At 43.9% G+C, this 13309-nt stretch overlaps 1 protein-coding gene across 1 annotated transcript in view; it reads left to right on the forward strand.

Moving 5' to 3' along the window:
* Window positions 1-1080: 1080 nt before the first annotated feature.
* Reck (reversion inducing cysteine rich protein with kazal motifs) overlaps window positions 1081-13309 on the forward strand; it is a 69047-nt gene continuing 56818 nt past the window's right edge. The window contains exon 1 of the mRNA XM_021159440.1: window positions 1081-1278. Within this exon, the coding sequence (XP_021015099.1) occupies window positions 1179-1278 (100 nt within the window). The 5' untranslated portion in view covers window positions 1081-1178. The remainder of the gene's footprint in view (window positions 1279-13309) is intronic.

Raw genomic sequence — 13309 nt, forward strand, 5'->3', positions numbered from 1 at the left:
ATTCTAAATACAATATGAGACTGGGTTCCTGTAACTTCAGCGCTTGATCAGGAAATCAGGGCCAGCCTTGGCTTCATTGTAAGATCAAGGTCAGCCTGAGCTGTATGAGATCCTGTCTTCAAAATAAGTAAATAAACACAATACGTTCATTAATCTTATCAAGAAGGCCAGCATGAGGGTTGGGGGAGGGGCTCAGAAGTAAAAATGTCCTCACCCACAGACACAGGGCTAGTTGGGAGTAGTGTACAATCTGGACTCGAGGAGGGCGTCAAGACTTTGTTCTTTTCATTACAGTCATAGCTACCATCTGTCGCAGGAGAAAGCTGCTTTTAGTGACCCGAATAGAGGAATCTGGAAATAAGCAATCGGCTTCACTTCTGAACAGCAAGTCTCTAAACTGGATGAGCTATCTGTTCAAGGGCCAGGTAGCCAGGAAAAAAGGGGGGGGGGGGCGTTTCTCCACAATGAATTCGCTTTGATTCCTAGGTCCTCTGGAACATTCTCCGAAGTAGCTGCTCAAAGATCCATCTCCAAATCCTCTCGAACCAATTCTGAATTTCAAGGCTCTCCAAGTCTACTCATACAAGCTGCCCTGACCCTTTCTCTGAGTGGAATAGGTATAAACAGGGAAGCCAGCCTGTGAGTCCGTGCCCTCAGCAGAGCCCTTTGGCTTTGAGGGGAGGCCAGGTAACACCTCTTCTTTAGGTCGAGGCAGCCTTTGGACAGGATATTAAGAGTGTTCTGGAGGACTCAACTAGGGGTGCACGCCCTACAGTTCAGCTTTGGCTTGGCCTTTGCATATCAGACGGACCTGCAGAATGATCTCGGCAGGCCAGTTGCCCCTGAGCTGCGGGCTCCCCATCCCCCCATGTGCCCCGTCACGGGACAGAGGCATTCCAAAGGGGTCTCCAGCCTCTGACTTCCCGTTTGAAGACCGCAGCCCGGGAGCCTGAGTCCGAAGGCGACACACAGCTGGCCCATAACAAAGAGCCAGGGTCCAGGGCGCGCTGCCGCCCCCCGGGAGGTTTTAAAAACTCTGAGCGGCCGAGGCGGGGCTTCAGCGAGCCGCAGCCAATCACCAGAGATCCAAGGCGCCGGGGGCGGGGCCTGGTGCCAGGAGCTGCTGCGGCCAGGCTGGGTCCGAGCATCCCGCGGCTTCGGACCCACCCGGCCGGGACATGGCGAGCGTCCGGGCCTCCCCGCGCAGCGCGCTGCTACTTCTGCTGGCCGCGGCGGGGGTCGCGGAGGTGACGGGGGGCCTGGCCCCGGGAAGCGCGGGTGAGTAGCCGCGGGAGCCACGGTCGGGGCGGTCCCGAGCGAGTGCCTCAGCGCTCCAAGATGGCGCGGAGCCGGGGGCGGGGTGCGCGTGCCCCCAGACCCGCGGGCGGCGGTCAGGAACGCCGGGCTGGAGCCGGACCCGGAGACCGCTCCCCGCCCTCGCCTTCTTCTCCCTGAAGATCTTGCGAACCCTGGGGTGGTGACTGGGGTTCGAGGCCTTGCTCTGTCACCTCCCAGACAGGGGCCCCTTGCCCTGCCGGACCCTGGCCAGGGTCCCTGTCAGAAAACAGGGAGGTGCCTGGGCTCCGGTTAGCCCCGCTGGGCGGAAGGGATACGTAGGTGCAGCTCCCCTGCTGCTGCCCAGTCAGTTGTTGTCACTTGTTAATTTGACTGACTTGGCCTGAGTGGCGCTGAACTTTGATAGGGTCCACAAGGCTGCCTGGCGGGTGCACAGTGGGTCTGAGACCGGGCTGGGGGATGGGGTAAGGTGGGGTGAGGGGCGACTACACATCGATAAATCACCCCGTGGCGGCCTGGCTTCGGGAGAGAGGTGTGTTCTAGTACTGGCTCTCTTAAAGCTGTTGCACCAGAGATGGATGGAAAGCTTGACCGCTTAGGATTGCCCTTCCTGCGCTTGCTCAGCGTTCGGATGTGACACGAACTCGTGCTTCCCGGGACACCTCAGGCTGATAGGTGGCGGAAGACAGGAGCGCTAAGCAGTTTGAATTCAGGCAGACAGGTTCAGAGGAGAGATGCGGGCGGGGCTTCATGTGCACAGAGAAGGGTTGACATTCACCTAGAAGATGAGAAAAACTGAGTGTCTACCTATACTAGCCATCGAAAGATGACTGGAATTTTTATAACAAAAGTAACGGAGGAGTGTGTTGCTTACAGGGAGAGGCACTCGTGGGGGGGAAAACATACCCCGTCTCAAGGAAGTTTTCAAGAAAGCCTGAAAAGTTAAAATTAAGGAGTTTTGGTTGATGCTTTTTTTTTTTTTTTTTAAGGAAGGCATTTGAAGAAGATTGTGACAGGAACCTGGGATTAGTTAATTAATTGAATTCTAAATTTAACTATAAACTAATAAGGAAACCAATAGAAAAGGAACGAAAGAATACCGTGAATTCTTGACTAATCCAGCTTATCTCTCTGTGTTCTAGTTAGTCCAAAGATGTCTAAAGAATACTAGTTACCCCCTTCTTATCCCACTGTTGTAGAGTAGGGCTTTTAGGAAAACTTCGGTAAGTTACTTAGCCTTAATCTTTTTTTTACTTTAATATTCACATTCTTATATATATGGTACCATCTAGATCTATGGTTCTCAACATGTGGGACGCCACCCCTTTTGGGAGGTCCAACGATCCTTTCACAGGTGTCACCTAAGACCATCAAAGACCCAGAGATGATTATGATTCATAACAGTAGCAAAATTAAAGTCATGAAGTAGCAAAGAAAATATTTATGGTTGGGGGGGTGTCACCACCACATGAGGAACTTTGTTAAATGGTCAGAGCTTTAGGAAGGTTGGGTACCTCTGTTCAAGATTTTACTAAGAGGATTAACTGAGGTGTCCATGTATAGCATGTAGAATAGCAGACATCAAAATGCTAGCTCTTAAATGTATTTGGACAAGCCAGGTGTAGTGACACCTGTAATTCTTGGAAGGCTAAGGCAGAGATATTGCCACAAGACACAGGCCAGCCTGGGTCACAGAGTGATACCCTGTCTCAATAATAAAAAAAAAAAAAAACCACAAAAAATGAGAAGCAGAAAAGGAAAGACAATAAAAAAATAAAACAATGTTGGCCAGGCAGTGGTGGTGCACGCCTTTAATCCCAGCACTTAGGAGGCAGAAGCAGGAGAATTTCTGTGAATTCAAGGTCAGCATAGGCTACAGACAGGAGGACATCCAGGGCTACACAAAGAAACCCTGTCTTGAAAAAGATAGATAGATAGATAGATACCCTGTCTTGAAAAAGATAGATGTATGTATGTATGTGTGTGTATGTTTGTATGTATGTGGGTGAATAAAGCACACTACAGTTGTAGCCCATCTAATTAATTCACAATAAAAGGTCCATGGAGTCGTTTCACAAAGACATTCATTTGCTGAAAAACTAGAAAATTACTCCCGGGTGAGAGTTTCTTTTTGGTTTATAGAAATGTTATGTAGCCAAATATGCTGAAAATAACTGAATTAATATACCTTAAAAGGGTGAACTTCACAAGATGTGATTTATATCTTAGTAAAACAGCTGTGGAAAGAACAAAAGGCTTACTATTTAACGTTCTCTATAGCACTTTGGAACACACTGGGCTGGTTATTTCCAGTAGCCCTTCCATCTCTTAGACATCTCTGGCTTCATATGGTTTGCACTGTTCGATAAAAGGAGAAATTCCTAGTTTGATTGTAAATTGAGCCTCACTCCTTGTGCTAAGTTCTGGGAAGCATATAGTGCCGGCTTCCCATGTAAAGGGCATTGGATAATGTACTGGACAAAAGCTTCCACTGTGGGTCTGTAGAGGGTCTGAAGCAGAAACTGAAAGCACAATTATTAAATTGTGTTTCAGTGAAGGCCTGGTTTGTAGTCCTGTTCAGGCGCTCTCATTTCTCCTCTCATTACCCCATCCAAGACAGTGTCCTCTGGTACAAAGCTTTCCAGGTCACTGACCCCTCCTGCAGTCTCTGCCCTGGTGCTGCTGTTCTTGGGGTGGAGGTAGAAGAGTGTTGCAGCTTGCTCAGTGATTATCTCATTGGAGGATGGGATAAGAGCTTGTGTTGCAGGTCCAGGGTCTGTGTCTTAGGGCAGGCATGTTAGTGGCTCTGTTTTTATTTAAGATGTTTTGTAATAATACAAAAGAAAGAAAGACTTGTAACATTAAGGGCCAAGTTTCAAGGAGTTGACATTTGAGGGATTATGTAATAGCCTAGACTCCAGAAAAAGAATGTAATGAATTTTAAGTTAGAAAAAGGAAACGCCTATCTGGAGGAAAGTAATAAAAAGCAGATTTTCCTCCTGCTGACTATCTTGGCCCCTGATATAGAAAGAGTCAGCGCTGGTGACAGCCAGATTGGACAGCTTATCCTGGCATACAATACAGGAGTTCCTCTCTAGCATCCATAGACTTAAGCAGTCTTTCATTAATCCTACTTTTCATTGTTTGACACTCCTAGAAGAAAGTGAGAAGATGTCAAGGAGAAAGGCTTTGTTATTATAAACTGACTGTTAAAAAGGCAAGACATATTGGCCTGAGGCTTGTTTACTTAGGAAACTGCCTGGTTATGGATGTCATAAGTTCTAGGTAATAAATGGATAGAATGATTTCTGGGTATCATCTGGTGTGAAGACACTTAACAACATGGTAACAGAACTGTGTGAGGGACAGAGTGTGTCTTATGTATTGCTGACAGGAACAGCCTTTTAGAGAAGTGACACTCGGAGTGAAGATGGAAGCCATATGAAAGGTGAGGGTGTGGCTCAGTGGTACAGCATCTAGAATGCACAAGGCCAGAGTTCATTTCCCAGCACTGGAAAGGGGAGTGGAGCAGAGTCAGCAGAAAAAAAAGCTACATCTTCATATATGTTTAAGACAGATATTAGGAGTGACTAACAGCCCCTAGTATTCGTTAAGCTGCTAATAGTGCCAGAAACTACAGCCCAAGTTATAATGTGGTGTGCAAAAAAAAAAAAAAAAAAAAAAAAAAAATACACATGTTGTCTACTTTTGTGGGGCTTAATATTGCCTGGGATCCAAGCATAGTGGCACATGCTGGTAATACCAGCACTAAGGAGGTGAAGAGGCAAGATGATTTCAAGTTTGAGACCAGCCTGGGCCACCTAATGAAGCTCTGTCTTAAAACAAAACACATACCACCAAGAATTGGCAAATGTCTCCCTTGATAATAATTAGTTTAATTAGTACATATCTATTTCTGTTCCAAGTCTAGAGAACATATTTGAGGAAAAACTGATTTCAGTGGAGATAGCATGAACATTGCCAAGAGTCAGACAAGAGTACATGCCTGTAATTCCAACACTTAGTAGGCAGGGATTGGAGATTGCAAGTTTGCTCTCCTGGGCAAATAGCGCATTCCAGGCCATCCTGGTTTTTGTGGGAGGAACCTGTCTCAAAAGCAAGGAGGTGGGGGTGGCACATAACAGACAACCAGAGGGAGTTCAGTAAAGTGCCTGTCCTGCACAAGAAGCGCCTGAGTTCAGATGGCTAACACTCACATAGAAAGTCGTGTAGCAGCGTGTGTCTGTGATTCCAGCGCTGGGTCCTGGGTATATGTATGAAGAAAGAGGATCCCTGGGACTCACTGATAAAGGCCAGACTCAGTGAGAAACCACCTCAAAAAAAAAGAAAAAAGAAAGAAGAAGGAGAAGGCAGAGAAGAGGAGGAGGAAGAGGAGAAAGACTGAGGAAAACCCCAGGCATCAATCTCTTACCTCTATCAACATGTGCACCCATATGTGCATGTTAATATATAAATATTTTTTTTTTTTAAAAAGCCAGATGTGATGGTATAACCTGAATACTAGCACTTGGAAGATAAAGGCAATAAGATCAGGAGTTTAAAAGTCATCTTTTCTATATAGTGAGTTGGAGATTAGCATAAGGTATATGTGATGATGTGTCAACAGAATTCATATATATATGTGTGTATATATATATATGCATATGCATATACATACATATACATGCATATATATATATATAATATTGAGAGAGACATTCTAACCAAGAAATACTTCATTGGGAACTAAATTTCATATCATTAGATCTCATGTTTATAATGGGAGCCCTGGAGAATGGATTATTCAAGAATACTGACAACTGGTGTCTAGAAGAATCTTCATAAGAGTCACCCTCAGCTTTTTTCATAATAATGAATATCTGGGTTAAAGTGCTTTGGGTGCCAAGGACCAGAAACAAGATGGCTGCCTGAGATCAGGGGTCAGTTATATGGCCTCGAAGTATAAGTTGCATGCTTCAAGGGTGGGACACTTCAGCACACTCTTTACCCTCCAGAGGGCTAAGGAAAGTGGGAAATTGCTAAGAAGCCAGACTGCATTGGAAAGTCCTTGTCTGCCTCGCTGCTGCTCACTCTGCATTTCTTAATGCTTCATCTTTGTTTCTGTGCTTTCTGTACTCTCATCAGGGTTCTGAGTTCAAAGTCTCTTGACCCGGTGAGCTATCACTAGTGGCTTCTTACCTTTTGTGTACTTGATTGACTCCAGTTTGCATATTTTCTGTTAGTCGAGCTGTTTTCTGAATTAAGAGTGTATCACCATAATGCACTGGGATGAAGAGACAGAAAATAGCCTGTATTTCCTTTTTTGTTAAAGGGGCACTATATGGGGCTGGAGGGATGATGGCTCGGTGGTTAAGGTCATTTGCTACTCTTACAGAGGGTCTGAATTCTGTTCTCAGTACCCACATCATGTGGCTCAAAATCTGTTACTCTGGCTCCAGGAGATCTGACACCCACTTTTGGCCTCTGCAGGTACCCACCTGTATATAGCATACAAAGACATGCACACACATAAATAAGAAATAAAAAAAGCTTTGAAAAAACACATAATTAACAAAAAGACTGGAGAGATGGTTCAGTGGCTAAGAGCACTGGCTGCTCTTCAGAAGCCCAGAGTTCCATTACTAGCACCCATGTCGCTGCTCACAACCACCCACTTAACTCCAGTCCCAGGGGATCTGGCACTCCCTTCTTACTTCCATGGTCACTGCATGAGCAAGGTCCACAGACATAATGCTAACCAAACACCCATACACGTCAGATATATAAAATGTATAACAGGCTATATTACTTTTTAATCAGTGAATAGTTCTTTAACTGAACAACATACCAGAAACTTACAGTCAGTCTCTGGTACCAAAAGAACTCACATGAATGAACTAACCAGAGAAGAGTCAAGGGTGAAAGGTTCCATTCTGCCACTTTGAAGTAGCCAGATTAGAGAAGAAAGACTTACTTTGGGTCCAGGGGGTAAATGTACATTTTCCTCACAAAATAATTAGGGTTTGAGGAAGAAAAAACTAGGAAAATATTTGGAAATTTTAGAGGTCAACCAGTAGGAAATAGGTGGCTGATTAAGAGTGTCATTACCTTGTCTCTAAAAATGGGGAGGAAAAATTAACATAGAAGTTATATTGATGTCAAAACCAAATGAGATCATTGCAGTGTTAACAAGCAGTAGGGACAATCTGTAATGTAGGAAGGAACAGAATGTGTACCTGTTTACACGTGTGTACAGACAGATGCAGCAGTGTGACGATAGTATTGAATATGTGCTGCATATATGCTTAAGCATTTATGTTTTGCTTTCCCATGGCTGATAAAGTGTGTATGTGTATATGTATATATGTGTGTGTATAGATAGATAGATATAGATATATATGTATATATAAATGCATATACTTGCATATCTTTATGTCTTTGTTTTTGAGAAACTAGAAGAGATTTTTTTTCAGTATCAATATTCATGTTTTTATTCATTTTTCTTTTTTTTTAATTAGGTATTTTCTTCACTTACATTTCAAATGCTATCCCAAAAGTCCCCCAGTCCCCCCCCCCGACTCCCCTACCCACCCACTCCCACTTCTTGGCCCTGGCACTCCCGTGTACTGAGGCATATAAAGTTTGCAAGACCAAGGGGCCTCTCTTCTCAATAATGGCCAACTAGGCCATCTTCTNCTACATATGCAGCTAGAGACACGAGCTCCAGGGTACTGGTTAGTTCATATTGTTGTTCCTCCTATAGGGTTGCAGTTCCCTTTAGCTCCTTGGGTACTTTCTCTAGCTCCTCCATTGGGAGCCCTGTGTTCCATCCAATAGCTGACTGTGAGCATCCACTTCTGTGTTTGCCAGGCACTGGCATAGCCTCACAAGAGACAGCTATATCAGGGTCATTTCATAGAAGAGATTTTTTGAAACTGTCTCACATTGTAGCCCAGACTTGCCTCTAATTCACAGTGACCCTTATCCCTGAGCATCCTGGGTGCTAAGATTACAGGGCTGCTTATATGGTTTTTTATAAGTTAAAGTTACAGTTGTAGTGATTATCACTTCCCAAGTTGTCTTAAAATCAAACTTTATTGAAAAAGATTTCACATACTAAAAATAAGATACTATTTTTAAAATTGGTCTTTTTGTTTATAATTTCAGTATTAGCTCAGATTTTGGTTTTCTTCCCCTCAGTAGAGTAGGATAGATATGAATATATTTATTTACATATATATATATTCTGTTTTAACAGTTCTTTGAGGTGTATTTATTAGAGAACCTATTTTCTTCAGCAAAGAAAACAGGAATGGTTTTGCAATGACAAAATTGAATTTTAGCTTTTGGGAGGCTTCTGTGGCAAAATCCCTTTCAATTTCCAAAAGCCTGTAATTCTAGGGGTATTTATTTTTAGATTATGGTGTGTGTGTGCTTCCTTAAATGCTAGCTGGCCTTAGCAACTGCATTTTCCTAGTGGAGCTAGAGCATGCCTGCTCACTCACCTCTTTGGCTTGCATGTGGTCTCCTCCAGCAGCAGCAGGGCCTGGGTGTTTCAGGTTATTGGATAATTCTGCTTGAATATTCCCAGGCTATACCAATTCCTTCCTAAAACCAGCAAGTGTGGCTCTTAGCAATTCCCTGTTGGTTTTCATTAACTTTATAATCAGAGTCTTGGACTGAGGTTTGAAGATGACATCTGTATCCCTTCAGAGAGGGCTAGGCTGGTGCTCGTTATTCTCGTGTCAATGTCAGGTTTTACCTTCACCTCTTCCCTCCTTGTCCAGGTCCATTTTATGGCAATGGGCAGGGTTTTAAAGTACAACAAAGTAGGGGAACAAACAGGCAAACCAGAGACAGAGTGTAAAACAAAACGTTTCTGGAACAACTTAGCCGGTAGAAAGCACCAGACGGAGCATGTTTCTTTGTAGTGGTTGATGGTTTTGTTTTGTTTTTGCCGTCTCCCATCCCCATGTCCCAGTTATAGCTAAATGATGACCCAATTAATCCACCTTAATTATTCTAAAAAAGATAAAGGCCTTAAGTACTTTAATTGCATTCAGATTTTTCATATTCTTAGTGAAGGCATATGAATTGCATATGTGTATATTTATTTCTTGAAAAGGATGTAGGGCTAAATATTAATTTTAAGTTTTTATTGTTTAAAAGTAAGAAAAATATGCACTGATATAGTACTGCTCACTGTTTAAAATCAGCAGGGGCCGTGTGATGGGGCAGTGAGTGGCCCTGGGCCTGTTAGTGGAGAGTGGCAGTCCTCCCAGGGGCGGAAATGTACGATTAGAGAGGAATGCTTGGCTGAGAGGGGAAGGGGTTATTACTGGAGGACTTCAGGCTGCCCTCTTTCATCCTATTTTGTCAGAAGTACCAAAAAAAGCTTTTGGAAAAGCTAGAAGGAAAGATGCCAGAATGTCAGCAGAGGTTGTGGTGGGACAGTTGGGGTAGAAATCATTTTCCTTTTCATCTTTATTTTCCAAATTTTGTGGTTTCTTTCTTTTTTGTGTATAATTTTTTTTTAATTTTAGCTTTGTGCCAAAACAAAAACACAACTGTCACCGCAAAAGGATAAGCAGTCGTTTATTCTGAAGCCAAATAGAAGTGGCCATAGCCCAGGAACACAGAGTTAGCTTACCCAAGTCCCATGTTTCAGCATTGTAACAAAGGAAATCCTAAATCAAGGCCCTTCCAGATACGTTGGTGGAAACATTAGTGCATGGTTGAGCGAAGTGGAGTGAGTAACTTCTGCTGGCCTCAGATGCTGTCTGCTAGTGTTCTTAGCCTTCTGAGTGGGGGAAACTAGGATTTTGTTAAGTTAATACATTCCAGAGAGTCACAGTGTATTTAGGGGGCTAAAGATAGCCCAAGATAAATTGTAATTAGGCTCTGGACCTGCAGTAGTCCAACCTGTACTGTCATTGAAGTGAAACTGTTATTCAGTCTTGGAGAAGGGTCAGTTGAAGATGCAGTTTCTTTCTAGAAACTTCTCATTTGGAAGCCACTTTACAATAAATTTGACCCTCACTATTAAATATAAAATGGAGGAGGGGTCTTCTGTATTTATAGTTTAATATAACCTCCAGTTGCTATGAGAGTTTTAATTAGAGTACATTTCGTGACTCTGTTTTAAATAGACCTTTGCTTCAAGGAACTTTTTTTTTTCTTTTTTTAATTCCTAGGCCCAAATCAGACTCCTGTCTGCCTGGTTGTTTTCTTTTTGTTAAGTCTGTGTTTATTGGTACCATATGTTACTCTGAGTTATCTCTCCTCCAAATCTGCTGGATTTTCTGCCCTCTTATGACCTTTGTGTTAGAGGTCAGAAGAAAGTGCCAGCTTCTACAGCACACCAGGTCACACCGAGTGCCTTTGGAGGTGGGGGTGTGTGTGCGCGTCTCATAAGAAAAGTGTGTATATATATGTATGTATATTGTGTGGGGGTGTAAGAAAAGTGTTTTGTATGTATGTAGATACACACACTTTCCATTTTTGATTTAGAAAACCTTTGTGCCCTCAAACTCCCCACATAATCCAGACTGACTTTCAACTCGTTCCTGCTCCCTCTGCACCAGCCTCCAGATTGCTGGGATTGCAGCTTTGCACTGTACCACCAGGCTGAGTAGAATCTCTCCGCCAGACACTGAGCTCACAGAGCTAGTCTCCAGTGCTGCACTTAATGGCCTTTGAAGTGCCATCTTTTATTCACTTGTTTATTCATTCTTTTCTCCTCCAATACTAACCTGGAGTTCAGCTCTCCAGCACCCATGTGAATGGGTTTACCAATTCCAGTTTCAATTGGTAGAGGCAGGAGCTCCTCAGAGCAAGCTGGCAAGCAGGACTAATCATATCAAAAAACCTTGGGGCTTGATCAAAAGACCCTGCCTCAATAAATAAAAAGGAAGAGCAGTTGTAGATGACTCTGACATCAGCCCTAGGTTCCACATGCATTACACCATGTCCACATGCATCCACACATACATGCTCTTGCAAGCATTTACACACACACACACACATTTAAAAAAAAAAAAACTGTATAAACTTATGTTTAAAACCCATGTTTATATTTGCCTTCTTTCTCAGTTCTTAAAGGGACCAATTCAGACGGTGGCAGTTTCAGTTCAAGCCCACACAATGACACATCTCAATCCTATTGTACCCTGTCTGTTTCACATAGAAGGTAGATGCCGTCGCCTCCCTCTTCATTTAGCACTGTCTTTAAATCCTTTCCTTGGCTAGGCTGTTATCCTGCTGCAGCAAGCATGTAGAAACTGCCTTTCATAAAAGGCACTGAGCTCTTCACCCTCAAGGTAACTTAAAAGCAAGATAGAGCCTGGCATCTCATCCTGCATTTTGTGCCTATCTCTTTCACTGTGGCTCAGACTTTGGCTTGACCATCTGTCACATTAATCACTTATAGAGTAGCTGTCTCCTTGATCTGTCTCACTCCCTTCAAGGCTGAAGTCACAGAGATAAGCCCTTGTCCTAAACCTGTAGGAGCAGCCAAACTTTGCAGGACAAACGACTTTTCCTCCGCCTCCTGGAGCAGAAGTAATAATCACACATAACTAGATTGGTCCTCTTGAGCTTATGAGAGCTATAGCAAGTTCTTCGGACCCTCCTTGTAAAGAGAATGCTGAGACAAAGGTCAGCCTGCCCACACCCTAACCAGGACTGCTTAATTATGTGAACCTCGTGCCTACTGCTTCAGTTCCTCTTCTGTTTGAAATAAAAGTTCCAATCAATACCCTAAAGACAAACCTGAGTCACTGGGCCTTTTTTTTTTTGCTTCCCTTTCGAGCACGTGTATTCGGTCTCTGCCTTGTACTATTACTCGTCTCTTTCAGGGCTGTGTTAAGACAGGTGGCCAAGCTGTCCAGTTGGTGGGCCAAACAAAGCCTGAGCATTTCCTCCCTAAAACTCTAGGTATGCTACCACGGGACTGTGATTTACCAGATGCTAAAGAACACACCTCTGTGTTCACTACTGTGCCCCTATCTCTAGACACAGTACCCCCTTCTGGAGCCCATGTCCCCGAGCACAGTACCCCTTCTGAAGCCCATGTCCCCACCTCATTTTACCATGTTCTTTCTGCTTGACCTCCAGTTGGGTATGCTACAGTCCAGTTCTGCCATAACCAGAGTGTGCACAGACCCTGCCAGCTAAAGTGCACGGCCCTACCAAGACCGCTTTCTATACACACTAACCTTACTCCAGGGTCTTTGAGTACGGTGGCGCCTTCTTGGCTCATGGTAGAACTGGGAATTGAGAACACGGGATAGTCAGTCACCAAAGTCCCCCAAGCTGGTAGCTTTTGAGTATGTTGTCTCAAGCCCAAGAGTATGTTGTTTCATGCCCAAGAATAAGAATATTGACAAGGATTAACCAGAGCAAACAGATTTATTAAAGAACCATAAGGAAGAACTCCTGGGAGTGGGAAGGGCCCTGCTGGAGGGGTGCTGGCATGCTGCCCTGCCTGGTGATCCTTCATGGGTTCTGTGGTGGGGATTGGGTGGAAACTGATTTCCACTGGAATTGATCACTATAGATGACATGGGGACAACACCATTAAGGAGTCCACAGGCCCAACCAGAGTTAGTTACTCTGGGGAAGGAGTCAGGTGTTGTGTGCTCTTGATCCACCATGAGCCCTCCCTTGCTGCCTAAAAGAAACTAGTTCCTTGTCTTGCCAGGTTAATATACTTTTTAAAGAGACTTTGGGGTTTTTTTGTTTTTGTATTTTTTAATGAGTGTATGCCATGTGTGTAGGTACTATTGAAGCTAGAAGAGGGTATTGGGTCACCTGGAGCTAGAGTTGTAGGCAGTTTTGAACCTGTATGATATAGGTGCTAAGAATTGAACTCCCATCCTCTGGAGGAGTAGCAAACACTCTTAACCACTGAGCCATCTGTCCTGCCTCAACTCACATACTTTTGATCTGGGTACAGATCTAACATTCCCATGACCAGGTTCAGTAGCTCACTAGAACAACTCAGAGCTCAGGG

Source organism: Mus caroli, chromosome 4, assembly GCF_900094665.2.
Source record: "Mus caroli chromosome 4, CAROLI_EIJ_v1.1, whole genome shotgun sequence".
Lineage (NCBI taxonomy): Eukaryota > Metazoa > Chordata > Mammalia > Rodentia > Muridae > Mus > Mus caroli.